A 17,432-nucleotide genomic window follows, 5' to 3' on the forward strand; every position below is an offset into this window, starting at 1 on the left:
CCAGAGTGGGAAAAAGTAGTTGTGGAAAAACAGAGTTTCACCACCACTCATTGTTCTAAAAGCTTTGCCATTCTCCTTGATGTTCACTTTGCCACCCCTTTATTGGTTATATATACAAAAAGTAAGTTGTGTAAAGTTTTAAAATTTGTTTTAATAAGTGCTATAATATGCCCCTCAAATTCATCCTCACCCAAGAAGAGTTGGAAAGGTGAAGAAGGCGCTGCACTGAGCAAGAACATCTCTGGTATGATGTGAAGCATAGACCCAAATGTGAATCTTCGCATTCCACAATTTTCTTACATTGGCATTCAATATTTTACATTGGTACAACTTCTGAGGCCAGCTAGCTAGCCAGATTCAGTAAAATGGGAAGGGGTAGGCAAGGAAATGCTATTGCACCATTGTTTGTTTGTGGCACTATTCTATTCATTTTTTTTTTTGCGCTATGAAAAGAAGCCTTGAAGCATGCTAGGCACGCAGCCCTTCGGCATGCCAAAGCTCAGCTCCCGCAGTTCCAACAAGTGTGGTGAACTTTCTGGTGGCCTGGTGCAAAGTGCCTTTACTCGACGGCTGTCACTACTTAGAGCAGGAGGTGACTACCATGGAAGGGGCCAGGCATTGCTGCTTAAATATTTGTATGGTTTCAAGGCCGGATAACAAGCAAGATTCAGAAAAGTAAAGGGGGGAGGGATGCTAGGCACCAAATTGCTATCACATTTTAAAGATCACTTGAGTAATGTGACAGTTAACATGTAAACTGGTGCGCTCAGTGAAGTGAAAAAAAAAATATTCAGTGCACATCTCAGTATCTATGTGAAGTGGTCACTAAAATGCTATAAATGAGCTCATTTAATTCATATCTCTTTGGCCTAAAGGAAACTGGCATGTGCACATGTGCTCTCACACGCCCGTGCTATGCAACATGAGACGTGGCAATCATCTCAAAGAGCTAATTGGCGGTAGCATAGTAGAAGTATACATGCGATTGCGGCGTCATGGTCTGAGCATCTGGCTGCTCTGCTGGGAGACTTAGGTTCAATCCCACCATCGGGCATGTAATGATTTTTGTTTTTGTGCAAGCTATTCGACATGACAGCCGCAGCACCCAGCAGCCACGGTCAGGAAAGTCTGGGAGGGTTCGCTTTAAAAGTTTCTGCCGCCCGTTCCTTCACTGGGCCTTAGATCCATCCCTGCCATGACACCAGCTGCTTGGGCTTTGTCAGAAAGAGGGAAGATATTTAAAAATATAAGAGATGCTAGCATCAGTGCTTGTTGAAGCACACAGCCAGAAGCCAGACTAGTCCATGGCCTGTAACATGCACAGAACAGTGTTCACGCTTGCATTCAACACATCGCTGTTCAGCCATGTAAAAATGTGTAGTTTATCTTGAGCAGAAGCGGCACATGTGCAGCTTTCTTTCCTCCTTTATTTTAAATTGGCTTATAAAAGGCAGTGTTTTGAAGCCACAGTATGTGCTACTGAAAGCTGCTGCTTCCACTAGCCGCGCAGTATGTTACAGCAGAAAATTTTAGTATTATCTCTGTATTACTGCTTCATGCACAAGTGTATAAAATGTATAACAATTATTAGGAAAGCTACAACATTGGCATACAGGAAGTAATGTGCTCTATAACCAGTAGCAGTGGCCATCACATTATCAGTGTAGAATAAAAAATGCAACATTGCGTCGATGTATAGTGGGCGGAGGGTTATGGGCAACACCCTATTCTTCTGTAGCCTGCCCAATGTCCAGTGTGGAAGAAGGAGCAAGAGCATCGCAAAGGGGTTGAAGGGTAATCTTAGGTTACAATTAACGCTGCTCATACGCAGTGCATTCAAATACTTCTTGCCAATGTATCTTCATGAAGTGATGCCATCTAAATTGAAAAGCATTTCATAGTTTTGCAAAAAAGTGTCGCAGGGCCTCTTTAAAGCTTTATTTTGCATGAGTGTCCATTTTTTTTTTACCGATCTTTCACAAATTTACATGGTGTTTAGTGTAGCCTGCCATGGGTGCCAGTGATAATTGTGTTACATGATTTGAAGCTGATACCTTGAAACATGTTTTTCCTGGAAAAATAACAGAAATGGCTCTGTTCAAGAGCATACTGACCTGCACAGTGAATTGTATTTTGCTTACCAGACGTTGTCTTCAATGTTCACCCTGTAGAAAGTGCCGCAACATGGCAAAGTGCAAAGTCTTCGCTTAACAGTAATGAATAGCACCGACTGTTGAGCTTGCGACTGCTTTACTTGCAGATTTTTTTTTAATGTATATATGCTAGCTGGAATAATAATGCATGCCTACAAATTTATGGATATACAGAAGTGTCACATATGTCGGCTCAGTGGCTATGGCGTTGTGCTGCTAAGCACGAGGCTGCAGGTTCAATTTCTGGCCGCATTGTTATGGAGACGGAATGCAAAAAAAAATATATATATATAATAATAATAAGTCTATACGTCTTTTTCGATACTCGTTAAAGAACCTCAGGTGGTCAAAATTATCCTGATCCCTCCACTACAGCATCCCTCATAGCCCACTGAGCAGCTTCAGTACTTTGAACCCAACAGTTTAATTAAACAGAACATGTTATATTTGCTATGTGCAGGTTTTCGTGTAATACTTGTAATGGTGGCTGTTTGGGAATGCAAGAAAGTATTAAATATGTTTAAATGTGCCCTCTTCCATAAATGTCAAGATGATGCTTGTTTACTCATCCCCTCCTGTCTTGTAGCACTAGTAGCTGCCTATTTTGGTATCCTAAGTTTTCTGCATATGCTAAGTGATACTTGTAAGTCATTACATCATTATCTTGCTCAAAGCTGCATGTTCACTTACTTCTCTGGGATGTGCCGGCTGATTGGGATCTCAATGGCATGCATTATGAGACTTAAGTAAGTGTGTTTGAAAATCAATACTTCCAAGCCGAATTCAGTACAGATATTTGAGAAAAGCAACCTTCTAATGCGAATAAATTACTGAATATTTTCTTATTTCAAAACAAGGTGTTGTATTCTGTATTCCGTTTGGACAAAAAAAAAAAAAGAGGCCTGTTTATATTATTTGATAAATGTAATACTATTCAGAACTGTGTGTCCGGTCCACCAAGGAGCTTGTAAATGAGAAACAACTGCAAGGTGATGGTATCTGATGCACCATCTCAATGATAGTAACAAAACATCAACAGCATGCACCAGATGTTGAAGGAGCAAACTGTAATATCACCGAACAGTGTGTTAAAGAGATGCAAGCAAGGAGATTTGATATATTAAACGTCAGTCAGCCACCTGACGTGGTGCCTTAAAGGGGCCCCAAAACACTTTGTTCTAACTAATCATAGAATGGCCTCGCCATTACAGGACATCATCTCACAAATCTCATGCTGCAAAAATTTTTAGAATCCTTCAACTATAAGTGACGTTATTGCACCGATACTAGGCTTCCTCTCTTTAGGTCTCCGCTAGTGTGCTGGAAGCTACACAATGGAGAAACCAAGAGAGCAAAGCCCTAGCCAAAAGTTTAGTGTCGCGTTTCCTCATGGTGGCTGCGGTAGACTAGGATATGCAGTTCAACGTTACTAGACGAGTAATGTTGACATAGCCTGCCGCTGCCATTTTGGAGGCCACGCGCAATGCAGAGGTGAAATGGTTTTTCTGTATTTTTTTTATCGCAGACATGTAAATTTTTCATTTATTCAACTCAGAATTAGCAGTTATGTATTATTGATAATGCTCCTGCGATCGCGAAATCAGCCAATAGCGTTGGTCGGCCAACTGCTTTCTATGACTCTGCATGGCGGTATTGCAGAAGCAAGAGCAAGCAATTTTTTGCCATTTTTGGCACGAGATTGTAAATTGCCTGCTGCATGCAATACAGTAATATTTGGCTCACATATTCACAGCAGCTTCTACGACAGATCGGCAACGTTTTATTACTGTGTTCAAACAGTGTTTCAGGGCCCCTTTAAAGGCAAACTGCAACGGAACTTCACTTTCGCTAAGGTATGCTGCTGAATCAATCTTGGCAAACCTGCAGGTCCGGTAATTGTAGGAGCCCCGCGCTCGCTATGCGTCAGTTTCGGCGAATGACAATGGCGGCGATTTTTCTCAGTTTCGGTATCAAAAACGTATATTTCCACTAGGTTTTCACACCGCATCCGCCCATATTTGAAGTGTGAAATTTTGCGCTTAGGTTGCTCTACATCTGCACTATCTGAAACTAAGCCTTTTACTCTGTCCATAATTTCGTTGCAGTTGGTCGTCGAAGCATTGTGCTCTGATCGCAGGTGGCAGTATTCATCCCACAGGCTTGTCTTCCACCTCTCGTGGATGGACCATTGCAAGTACTGAGCTACACAGGTGTTAACTTATTCAGGGCTTTATTCAAGTTCAGGCCACACTTACATATGTAAAGTTACATACATATATGCATAGAAGAGTACATAAGAGAGTTAGCATGCACAATGGGGCCAATATGTATACCCAATGCCCCATCTGATGCGCACAGTATAGCTAGTAGCATGGAAAAACGCGATTACTTTTTGCAAGCTCGGCCGCGTCCTGTGCTTTTGAAGTGAACTGTGAAGTAATTCTAGTGATAATGTGTCAGTGTCTGGCGTACATCTGTCATTCTCAGGCAAGTAATTGTATATTTACACATAAATAAGCCTTAAAATATGATGGGCTGAAACGATGTGTAATAAATTAAGTATGAAACATGATTGCTGTTGTGTTTCACTCTGTTTTAGCATTAACTTAGCGCGCAGGCTTTTGTCATACCACGTTGCAAGTAATTGCCATTCGGAAAAAAAAAATTTTAAATGGTCGACCTTGAATGGATCATCATAACTTAGCCCGATCGCCACGAAAAATTGTAACACCGAGTGCAGCAACAGATCGTTTTAGGTTTGGAGCTCTGGGTGCCCTCATCTTGGGGCTGTCATACAGAAAGATTGAGGACGTGTGCTACAGCCAATCTGCAGACAGCATTTCACATTGCACCAGGGCGTTATGCATTTGTTGACCTCAACTAAGATGGCGGCAGCTACCACCTGACGCCAAGTTTGTACGTAGCACGTACACCGAGCCGATTACTAGTGCAGCCGCTGTTTTGAGTCTTTGTCACAGCTTCGTTATGACAATGGCTGATAGACCGCATGAAATTTGCTAAATTTTTTATTGGCGTCGTGTGCGTATTTTCCAAGCTTACCCCTTTATGCCCACGTGCTTGAGCGGGCTGGGGCGTCTCATCGCCATCAGAACCTTAAAGCTGCCTCATGTCAAGGTTTGAATATTTGACAGCACTGGCCTAAAAGGTTTTCTGATCATCGTAGCCAAAAAGAAAATGAAACTCTGCGGCCTGCACAGAGAAGTAGAAAGATAAAGGTGAAAATAAATAAGTAGAAAAATGCACGACGCAAACATTGGGGAAGATTGTGTGCCTCAATTTCTGCCTGCAGGCTCATAGAATGCGAGCAATTTCAGCTGTTCGCAGCTTCACCGTCCCGAACACTTACACGGCAGGCTGTGTAATTGGTCCTGTAGCTGCAATCAACGCTGAACCATACATAGGCGGGAAAGCGTTAACGTGCTGTCGAAGTCGAACTAGCATGCAAAATACTGTTTAAGGGCAAAGGTGTCAGACTAGCATGCAAGGTACTGTTTAGAGTAAGGGCAAACGAAGTTAAACACGTGTATAATGCTCACAGAGCAGAAATTTGTTGCGCTCCCACATGCATAAAACGACCTCTTCCCGTGACGACTGTTGGTGCAAAGCATGAATATATCGCGTATGGTTGATGAACTGTGGTTTTCTTCCCCTCTGTTTCGGTAAAGCAGAACGTATTGTGGAATTATTTGCCTTAGCTGTACTGTCAGAAAAGTGTCTGAGTGGTGAACAACCGCATACAGATCCCTACAGTAACTATACTCCATTTTGCGTCTTGAGAAATGTAATGTGGTGGCGTAACGTCGTGCAATGTCGTCTTTGTCACATGTAACATTACAAACAATGTCCACCGCACTGTGTCTTGCGCGTGCTGGAATCTCGTCGCTGCGTTGGGCATGACTTGGGTGTTCACTTATTGTACACGCACTGTCCGGGTAGTTGGGGAAACATCAGGTTGGGTTTGCAGGTGAGTCCTTCGGCGCAGGTACCTCCGTGATTCCAGTAGCCACCGCACTCTTCGCCAGGTCCCTAAATTATTGATTGAAAGAAAAAGAATATTTAGATTGCTCTCGGCTTTATATATATATATACATATATATAATGAAGAAACCAGCCAAAACGTCAGTCAAATATACTGTGCTTATTCAACGTACGTCGTACTCTTTTTCTTCATTTTACTACCGAGGCCAGCGTGATTTCCTCAGCCATAAATATATATGTATATATATATATACAGTGAAAGCTCGTTAATTCGAACTTCAATAATTCGAATTTATGGATAATTCGAACTGTACGATTTGGTCCGGCCAAGCTCCACAGAAGTCTATGTATAAAAAAGTCCGTTAATTCGAATGCGAGAAGGTTCCCTCACGGATAATTCTAACTACGCTCGCCTGGCACACGGCCAGAGAAACGCGCCTACTGCCTACACACAAGGCTGTATTGCCTCCGAAACGGAGAGAACGGCGAGAGAAGGCAAAATCGGAAAAAAATCTAACCGACGCGGGGTCAGCCAGAAGGCAGCGGCGGCTGCCGCTTCTCCGTTCTACGTAACCTCCGAGACTTCTTGCCCGTTGCGAATCTCGGAGTCTTTGTAAATCTTGTACAGCTGCTAATGTGCGGAGATGGCACGGCAAGCTCCAAAACACAGTGAATCAAGTACGTCGCAGCTGCTCTTGCAATCAAGAGCCAACGAATCAGGGCCTTCGCCACCTTCACATGTTCAGCGTCTTTGTCTCGGCAGTCTTCATCGGTTGTGCACCTCTGTTTTCAGCTTAGGAGGTATCGGCCATCGCGATTCATTGTGATGGTGTTAAGCCTCGGCTAACGTTCGTTTCGGTGGACATCGGTGGTGTGGCACAGTCGGACCCAGAGCTTCAACTTGAAGATGGCATGTGCCACTTTCTGACACGCCAAATTTCTGACATGCCCTACTGCTTCCGAATCGCAGTGTACTGTTGCCCTCCTTCACTTTCGTTAGTTCGAACTTTCGTTAATTCGAACTGAAGCGGCTTCCCCTTGAGGTTCGAATTGACGAGCTTTTACTGTATACGTATATATCTATACACACACGTCGTGCGTGTTTTACTCTTTCATGCATTTTTGCTATGACGATATAGAAAGATTTCTAAAGAGCGGACGAAACAAAGAAAGAAGCAAAAAGAAAAGAAAAAAGGTCACCGGCGGCACTTGTCTTAGTTGAAGGTTGTGAATATTGCGCATGTCTGATTGCCCATGGAAGTTTAGTTGTCACTAGTTGAACATACAGGCTAAGACTTATGTTAACAGATTGGCATATTCATTATATGAACGTCGTACTGCATGCAAGAGGAAAAATTGTATGAATGCTCGCCGAGCTAGTGGTGCACAGCAGACTTCGCGCACTCTCGTAACTTAAATCTTAATGCGAAGCTTTCTTTGCCTCTTCTTCCGGCTTTCTGGGCGCTGCTGCTGTGGTCTTGCTCGTGCGCGGCGCTGGGTTTCTTGCAATACCATCAGATGGCATTCGCCTCCGCGCATTTCCTTCTGTCTGATGACAGAAGGAATTCATGATAAGGTGAAAGAAATGGTCATTGACGAGGAAGGGCATAGCAGCATAGGGAGTGACCATAAATGCATCATTTTGAATATGGGATATGCAGTTGGGTAAGAGAGCTCAAGGAGCGTAAAATGGCCTGTCCAAATTTCAATGCTGAACAAAAACAAATATAGTCACAAAAGCTGATGAAAAACTTGGCAAATGGCCAAGTAAAGAATGAGAATATAATGCGCTTCTAAGTGTAATGGCATAAATATGGAAAGAGAAGCAACATGTTCGTTGGAAAAGAAAAAAGAAACTGAAAAGCTGGTGGAACAGAGAGATACGACAAGCGATCGCTGAACGACAGAAAGCATCCCGAGAGCACAGGCAGGCAAAAAAAGCGTAGTTGCCGCGGGATGAGGTAGCCGGAAAATTGGAAATATACAGGGAGAAAATATGTGTGGTTCAAATACTAGTGCAAGCAAAGATAAAAGCTGAAAGTGAACGTTGGTTGTCAGAAATACGTGAGAAAAAGAAGGCCACACCTAGAATATTTTGGAACCACATAAAATTATTAGGCAGGAAGTCTGGAACAATACAACGTATCCTACACGAAGATTGCAACAAACTGGAAGGGGACGTGGCATTAAATTACATCCGAACAATAACAGCCGAATCTTTCCAAGGCAGTAATGTAGTTGAAGAAAAAAGGGGGCATGAAAGAGAACCAGATGGAAAAGGAGCTGGTGCTGACAAATTTCATCTGGAAGAAAGCCAAAGAGAAAATTCCGAAGCACACAGCCACAGGGCTAGACGAAGTTCCCGTTAGGCTGATTAATGAACTAGGACTAAAAAATAAGGAAGCTCTGTAGAAAGCAGTAGAAAAAAGTCTAAAAGAAATACGAATACCAAACAGTTGACGACAAAGTAGAATGAATTTAATTTATAAAGGTAAAGGGGTGAGAAAGATGGAATTTACTCATGTAGACCGTTGACCATCACATCGGCAATATACAGGTCAGCAATGCAGGCAATTAAAGCTGCAAGCATGGGCAGAGGATAATGGTTTTAGAATAGGTAGAATTTGGATGATAACTTATTTGTCCTTACTCAGTGTGTTGAAATATTAAGAGTAGAAAGGAGACTGTTGTATGTGGCTTTTTTAGACATTACAGGAGCGTATTACAACGTAGACCACAATATTTTGCGGGATATTCTGGAAAGGGAAGGCTTAGGCGACGATTGTCTACAGCTTTTGAGAGATATTTACCTAGAAAAAAAAAAAAACGTTTGCGTTGAATGGGAAGGGATGAGGAGCGAGGGGAAAGTTGATATCAACAAGGGACTGAGGCAGGGGTGCCCTTTATGCCGACTGCTGTTTATGATGTACATGGTGAGGATGGAGAGGGTGCTAGAAGGAAGTAATATCGGGTTTAATCTCTCATACAAACAGGCGGGTACAGTAGTAGAGCGGCAACTCCAAGGTTTATTTTATGCGGACGACATTGTGTTGCTAGCTAACAAGCGATGTGATTTGCAACGTCTGGCTAATATCTGTGGACAGAAAAGTAACAATTTAGGTTTGAAATTTAGTGTTAGAAAGTGAGGTATTATGGTATTCAATGAAAACAGTGAACAGACAGTGGAGATACAGGGCCAAGAAATACCTCGGGTAACAGAATATAAATACCTTGGTATATGGATAAACGAAGGCAATATATATATGGAAACACAGGAAAAAACCATAACAGTAAAGGGGAAGAGAAATGCAACCATAATGAAGCACAGAGCGCTATTGGGATACAATAGGTACGAGGTCCTCCGAGGTATGTGGAAAGGTGTAATGGTTGCAGGACTTTTGGAAATGCGGTTGTTTGCTTTAAATCAGGGGTACAATCAGGACTCGACGGGAACCAAAGGTCAGTGGATCGTCTCGCATTGGGCGCTCACGGGAAGACTACAAATGAAGCTATGCAGGGTGATATGGGCTGGACTAGTTTTGAAGTGAGGGAAGCTCGCACTAAAATTGAGTATGAAGAACGGCTGAGGAACATGGAAGAAATTAAATGGGCTGGGCGAGTGTTCAGGTATCTGTACAGGAAAAACATTGATTCACAATGGAGGAAAAGAACTAGGAAGCTTACCAGCAAGTATGCAGCCTGTAGGGTGGGCAACACAGCAACAAAGAAGGCCAAGCGGAAAGTCAGAGAGGCTGAAATAATCTCATGGGTGGCGGCAATGGAAAATAAACCTGCCATGAGTAACTACTTAAGAGGGAAAAACGAAATCAGGAAATAAACCATTTATGATAACTCAAAGGGAAGCTCATTACTTTTCGAAGCGAGATCGGGATGCCTTAGAACACGCACCTATAAAGCGAGATATAAGAAGTAAGAAGAAGCATGTGCTTGCTGCGGTAACGCTAGGGAAACGACGGAGCATGTTTTATTAGAATGTGAAGACGTCTACCCAGCGGTCGATTTAGGAATGACTGGCCTCCTTGACGCCCTTGGGTTCAGCGATAGCAGGGGGAAAATAAACATGTCCGCAATAGGGATTAGTAAAAGGCGATCGGAAGATTGGTACAAGAAAAGTGGGGAAACGACAAACAATGGAGGCGTACAAAAACAAAGTTTACAATAGGAGTTCAGAAACATTGGTTATGGAAATTAATCGTGTTTTTTCTTCTTTTTTAACATAAATAAGTTATTCTATTGCCTAATGAGGCAATAAAATAAGCTTATTTACCGCCCCATTCCAAAGGGGACGTCATAACATTCCTCCATCCAACCCGGCCAGCGCGGCGGCGTTTCACAGTTTGTGCGTATGGCACGTGCTGTGCTTGCTTTGTTATGCGACAAAAATGCAGGTGCTGGGCTGTGACAGTGTAATCACTACAATCGCCCATATCCTGAAGAGAGCGCTTGTAGCTGGCGTCTCAGCAAAGTGCTGGCCACTTATGCAGGAGCACGTAAACACGCTCCAGCAAAATGGCTCCAAAGCGTGCGCTCAGCGTCAAGGGCACCCAGGCCCAATGAATTTCGGAGGGAATATTTCCCTTGTTAATGGTGGTGTGTGGGCAAAGAAGTTTGTGGTATAATTAGGCGGGGCTGGGGCAAATGACCAAAGTCCTGTCAATCGAACTTTGGAGTTTTGTGGTGTAGTTAGCAGTACGTTGTTTAAAATCTATTGGACATAGGGTGAAATTGTTAGTAATGAAGAGTGTCATAGGATGAACATGCTGGTGAAAATTCTATTGCATAAGTGCCTTGGGCGCGCCGTTACAAATGATCAAATTGTACGAATTGGGGTTCTTGACGTTTACCGGGGAGTTTACGTTTGGGAACTACCAAGCGTATAGAGATTTAAAAAATCACCGCCCAAGCACTCCGTACAGATGGTTAACCAGCGAAGCTGAAACGTGCGACCCCGGTGTTTATCACTGAGTCAATCCCGACGGTTCTTAAACATCTTGGTAGGCTGCGGGATCCTCGGTATGCATTTGCTGCTTGCACTCGGCTGCACGAGCCTGTTATTGTGTCCGGGCTGCAGCATCGGCACGGCGTTGACGAGCTCGTTCGTGGTTTGCGCGCGGCATTGCTGATCGAAAGCTGCCTGCTCTCCAGGAGTACGTATGACGCGTCGCCTACCCATTTCGGAGCCGGAGAGAAACAGCTGTGCGCGCGCTCGACTGCGACGAAGAGCAGCGAGTCACTATTGGCGCAGCTAACCGCGCGCCTATCTTTTTTTTCGTGCATGCTCATGGGGTTGCACCGAAAGAGTTTTCAGCGTACAGGCGACAGAAGCACGGACGAAGCTTCGCTGAAAAATTTTGGAGTGATATAATGCGTGCGTTAGGGGAAAGATGCTGGAGAAATTTCAATGTTGTAAAAGTATTAAATGCATTGAGGAGCCGTAGAAAATTCTAAAGTGTCCCTTTAAAACGACCATTTGAGCAGTTTATTCAATTTTATAATTATTCCTATAAGCAAAAAGACTTTCATCTGTCCTTGAAACTTTGCACATGTACTTTGCGCTTTCATTGTTAGCGACCGCGCGTTCAACGTCGCCAGCGAAAGAGCGCCTCGAAGCGCCGCGCGGAAGCTGTGAAGATAGGAGGGTGCACAAAGGCGCTGTGGAGAAATGTTCCACGGGAATCGGAAATGTCTCTTTTTCTGTCGAATTCTTCGCTAGAATTCAGTTCGTGAATTTGCAAGGTTCCACGAGTTAACGGGCTTTTTTTTCCCCTTTAAAGCAGGCCTAATATCTATACTTCTGTGTTTTCTGTGTAACGTGCGACATAAAAGTTAATCGAAATTTCTTTTAAGAACGCGCTGACTTAAAGGCACTACACGAAGAAACAAGACGTAAACACAGGTTGACCGGACAAAGCGTGTTTCCTTCATCGTGTAGTGCTTAAATTTAAATCGGCGCGTTCCTAAAAAAAATCTGAGAGTGAACCAAGTAGCCCTATTTATTGTTTTGTTAAGCGAAATGTCGTAGCGATAATGATCAACAAACCGAATCCCCCAACTCATCTCTGATTGTTGTTGATTGCTTGAGTGTAAGCAAAGAAAGGAGGGGGAGAGAACGAGGTCTGCCGGTCAGCGATAAGATTGTGGCGGTTAATCGCAGCAGATCAGAGTATACGGAACGGAAAGATTGGAATAACCAAGAAGACGGAGGCAGGAGCAACCTTTACGAGTAACTGGCTTCAAGGTTGATTAAGGGGGTAAATGCATACAGGAGCTCACCGTCCGAACGCTAAACAAGTGGGATTTTGACTGGAAATTATGGGAACGAGGTAATTCCCAAGCATCTGCAACGCGGTTTCTTCGCAACGGAAATGAGCGACCGATGATGTGATTGTTTACAGCTGTAGTGTCATAAAGAACTTTTAAGCCCAGCGCACTATATACTAGACGAATGTTCGGTGCAGTAGGAATGTGCAACTTTGATGGCTGCGCGCTGAACAGCGCAACTCTTGGGTGTACAGTTTAGTAGACGAACACGGGGGCTTTCATGACTTATACTCATTTTGATTTTGAATATTTCTTTCCGCCGTGAAACTTCTCGTTAGCACAAACATGCAGTGAATTGATGCCAAGAAAATGTCAGAAAGCAAACCGCGTACGGACAATTGATATATTGTTTGAGTGTGGCATTTCGCAACCATCTCAAGTCAGGCTCGCCCTCCTTTTCACGACACGTGCGAGAGGCTTCAAAACAGCAGTGAAGCAAACTCACGACTTGAAGCCCTGCCTGCGAATCTGTTTCGTACGTAAGGCCTCCGCTCATGCATCTTTTGTCGTTTTTTTTCCCTTTCCCGCGGTGACGTAAGAGGGTGCACTCACGCTGGCGCAGACCCTGCAGCAGCCGCACATGTCGCTCGTGACTCCGTAGGCGCAGTCTTCTTCCTCGGAGCAGTCGACCTCGACGCAGTCTGGACAGGAGGGCATCGACTCGGCCCTGGTGATTGTGGAGCGAAAGCGAAAAGAGAGGCACCGCGGTTAGCCATGCGGGCCCGGCTTGTCTTTTGCAAAGCCAAGCGATGCACGGGTGCGCTTTACGAGTATCCGCTTGTGCTTTGCGCGGCATAAAGCGAGCTGGCGTATGAATAGGATAAGATGCACGCTTGGGCCTCTTTAGAAACCGCCGGTGCGGTGCAGTGGCCGAGACACCCGCTGTTTGCCAGGAGAGTGGGCACGAACTCGCGTGTTAGCGACTTTAAGGAGAGCCCAGGATAAGCATGACCGTAAGCGCACGGGGGCCGACGATCAACGCGGCTCATTGGTTCTATGGAGCACCGCCTTCGCATGCAGCGTTGATGCAGCCCATGCGCTAGAGTCCAGCGTGTGTTCGCGGTCGTAGTGCACTTATCGATACATGTAGGAACCAGAGGGTTCGCCTGAACTAGTGGTGGCATTGTTAGCGAATAATTTTGCTTGCGTGCGCCGCTTTTTTCGTCATGCCCGCGTTCCCTGCGCCTTTTTCCTGGCACGGAGATTGCGCTTGCAAAGTTGCGTGCTCGGGCAATTAAAAGCTACTATGTGTGACTGCTTAACTGATGATAGCTCATGTAGAGGGCATACTATATGCAGTGTATGAAAGCTCTTGGAAGCACGAATAACTATAATCTCACTTTCGAAGCCCATGGAGCGCGTCCGCATGTGTTGCAGAAAAGGCGGCCCTCAGTATACATTAGCGGTGACACACGGACTAGCTCTATGACACGGGGGGTACTACTTGTGTATGCATCGCACAAATTACGCATTTGTTCCCTGAAATCGTTAGCGAGTAAAAAAATAATAATCAGTGGCGAGTTAGCGGTAAATGCGAGAGAAATGCGCCAGTCGCGCCTCTTTGATGTCCCGGAGCCGTGATATATATATATATATTTTCCACTTTGACACTCCTATTGCTAACGCATTAAAAAAATAAAGCCTACAGAACGAGGCACGCCATGATTCTGTCATGATATACGAAAGGCGTCACCTGCGTGTGCGCGATTCCCAACGTTCATCTGCTGAGTGAGTGGTTGTGCTGGATATATATGTAGTGTACTGCTTCTTTCTGACAAAGCTCTCGGTAGCAGAAATATTTCAATCCATTCTTCATGGCACACGCGTAACCATTTTTCACTGCAAGATTTCCTTACTGCTTTGCAAACGTGCGCGATGTGTTTTATTCGTCCCGCGGTTTGAAAATAAATCCGTTTTGCTATACGCTGCTTCAGTCCCATATTCGTGAACTGGTGCTAATTGACAGTCACTTGCTCTAAGGTCAAATGTTTGACATGTCAGCCAGCTCGGATGTCATAAACTGGATTTGTCTTTATACAATCAGAGGAAACGAAAAAGTCTGCCATTGGAGAGCAATTCCTCATATTAAATATGCCATAATGTCAGACGCTTTTTGTTCTCGAATCTATTTGATCAATCAAACCACGTGAACTGATATATGCGCCGGGCACAAATGTTCGTATGTATGGCTCTGCCGCATTAACGAATGCGCGAGTGTAATCGGTGCAGGTAGCGCTGAAGTCCTTGCATTCTGCTCTTCAAGACCTGAGTTCACATGCGTTTCGGAGCTGTGGCATTGGAAACATTACGGCTGCGGCTGTTTTGGTCACGTGAGCAGCATAGACGTTCGTAAGGAAGGCCCCTGAAACCATATATTTCACAGATTACACGTAGATATGGATTGTGCTTGTAGATAACAATCCAGTGTTAAAAACTGCGCATGCGAATTTTTACTGACTTTCAGCTGGTGCCATAGACCTTAGTGAGTTCTACCTTGAACTTTACACCTGATCTGGCGTATATATAAGGAGCCTGACGTGATTTCATTGAGCAAAGCAATGCGAGAACAGCAAAAATCGTATGGCACAGTGGAGTATTTAATATGAGGAACTGTTCTCCAACAGACGTTTTATAGTTTATATATTCTGGTTGTAGAAAAACAAAACTAGGTTATGGCGCCAGAGCTGGCTGACTCGTCAAACATTTGATCTTGCAGCAAGTGACCGTCAAAGCACCACATTACGCGCCACGAAAGCGCTGCTGGTATTTCTGAGGTCCACAGGCCTTTACAAAACCTTGTGGGTATCTCTACTGTGTATATGCGTGTGTGACTGTGCTATTTGTGTGTTTAACAAAACACGTTAGGAAACGATTTGACACGCTTGATGCTAGACGTTGGCAATTAAGGCAATTTCGATAACGCGTAAATGTTGGGCGGATGCATTTGCTGCCTTTTAATGGAATGAGTGGGCGAACTGAAACGCGCCACACCACACTTGAACAGGCCTAGCTGCTGTTTCATTATATAACTACGCGAAATGAAAAATAATATTATGGAGTACACCACTGGCAAACGCAAAAACTCCTGCGTTGCCTGAATTCTTAAATCGCCGAAACACGGGCAACGTTTGGAGCGCTTTTATCCAGACAGACATACGAGCTGTATCAGCACAGTTGCAGATGACGAGATCCGAAGCAAGGATAAAACGTTTTGTCATACGCGGACGGCGATGACAGAACGTGAGAGACCCTACCGGTTAGCTCATCTGCAAGCTCGACAGCTTGGTTCCGCATTTGTTGCCCAATAAAAGTAAGCGGCGTGGGCTTCACTGGAAAGTTAGAGCAAGCGGTAGTCAGGCTATGTAGCGGTGGACTCCAGCGGTCTGGTTAGGTCCACACTTCTTGGAGCACGTTCTTTCTGGTAAATTCGTGCCGTCAGTGCCTTCGCCGGACGTGCACTGCGCTCCAAGATCAGCCAACTGGAGCCTACCATGCTACGAAACACAATAGAGAGTGCAAATGGATACTCACAATGCAATGAAGCCGAGGAAGAGCAGAGCGGCGCACAAGGTCGTGTTCATGATGGTGTGGAAGCTTCTGCGCAGAGCGGCCAGCGTGTGGATGCGGTACACTAATTAGCTCGACTGGTTTCCGCGCGGCTCTTATATGCGATCGAGATTTGGCGGGCTGTTTGCAGCAGGAAGTGGCATATCCGTCCTCCACGGGATGTCCGCGCCCCTCCCCACCATTGCTGGTTACTCTGACCGAGCCCTACACCCGCGTTCTCTTCCCTGGCAAGTGGCATTTCTTTCCGAGGAGTAAAGCCCCACGATTGCCGCGACCAGCACTCCCTTGCCTCGCCATGTCTTGCGTTGAAACGTGCCCTACTGACGTGCACCCCTTGATTAGGCCGGGTTTGTCCCGGACGCGCAGATGTCTTCGAGGTTGTGTTACAGTTGACTCCCGCTGACATAGGAAACGTAACACGGTTCGCTGCTGCTCACTTGTGACGTATGTATCTGCGTGAGACCGTGAGCGCGAGCAGGAAGCAACTATGCCTCCCCCCCACCCACACCTCTTTCCCACCAGCTTTGTACGGCCTCCAGAACCCACCTACCCACACCACGAAAAAAAATAGATAACAGCCAATTTGCATATGTGGAGCGTTATATCTATGATATATATTTAAAGAGAAGGTTGAGAGTTGTTTGGTCATATATAGCGCGCGAAAGTTCACCACGACGCGAAATGATTCGGAACGAGACAAATTAATAATAAAAATGCCTCCTCGTTAGGCTGCGATGTTGCAACACCCGCTGTACTATCTTGAGCAATCTTTTCCGCCGTAGAGAAACTCAATATGGCCTGTTTGAGCTGTGTTTATCAGCTGCTCGCTGCACGACAACTCTGAAAGCAGCGGGAGAGGCCATTTTGGAAGTTCCTCGTTCGTGGCTGGCGCTGCATCGGCTCCCTTGTGGCACTGTTTTGGCTGTGACCGAGTCAGTGTGCGACAAGGAGAAGATAGAGACAAGGAGAACGCCGTCGGAGGATGTACAGGCTCCTTGCTTAGAATTCATGTTTTCTTGGTTAATTTTATTTTAAGCTTTGACAACTCGCGACGAAAGCCAGATTATCACGAATGTGTTATTCGGATACGTTAACCGAAAATGTGCTGCTGAAGTTATATCGTAGGGGCTACGCGCTCTCGCGAGGTAATCACGTCAGAACGTCTTTCTCAGTGCATTTTGATGGAACCGGAAGAGAAAAAGAATGCGCGAGTATATATATATATATATATATATATATATATATATATATATATATATATATATATATATATTGAGGTGCCCATCAGTTACTGTTATTATTATTGTTACTTTACTACTAATATGCCTTTTTATAGACGTAGAATCTGTCGATAGGACTCAATGAAATTAA

At 44.7% G+C, this 17,432-nt stretch overlaps 2 protein-coding genes across 3 annotated transcripts in view; one reads left to right on the plus strand and one right to left on the minus strand.

The window, feature by feature from the left end:
* The window catches only part of LOC135898037 (lon protease homolog 2, peroxisomal-like), an 87,806-nt gene extending 83,406 nt beyond the window's left edge, over positions 1 to 4,400 (plus strand). The window contains exon 20 of one of the 2 annotated variants that reach the window (XR_010563244.2): positions 4,259 to 4,400. The gene's annotated coding sequence lies outside the window, so the exon portion shown is untranslated. The remainder of the gene's footprint in view (positions 1 to 4,258) is intronic. The other variant, XM_065426766.2, reaches the window with a different exon arrangement.
* On the minus strand, positions 4,367 to 16,418 carry cmpy (crimpy). Its single transcript, XM_065426770.2, has 3 exons — positions 16,026 to 16,418; positions 13,047 to 13,161; positions 4,367 to 6,200 (listed from the first exon to the last, which is right to left on the minus strand). Exons 1-3 carry the CDS (start codon positions 16,073 to 16,075, stop codon positions 6,081 to 6,083), a joined length of 285 nt encoding a protein of 94 aa, XP_065282842.1. The 5' UTR covers positions 16,076 to 16,418; the 3' UTR covers positions 4,367 to 6,080.
* Between the last annotated feature and the right edge of the window lie 1,014 nt (positions 16,419 to 17,432).

The sequence above is a fragment of the Dermacentor albipictus genome, chromosome 1 (assembly GCF_038994185.2).
Source record: "Dermacentor albipictus isolate Rhodes 1998 colony chromosome 1, USDA_Dalb.pri_finalv2, whole genome shotgun sequence".
Lineage (NCBI taxonomy): Eukaryota > Metazoa > Arthropoda > Arachnida > Ixodida > Ixodidae > Dermacentor > Dermacentor albipictus.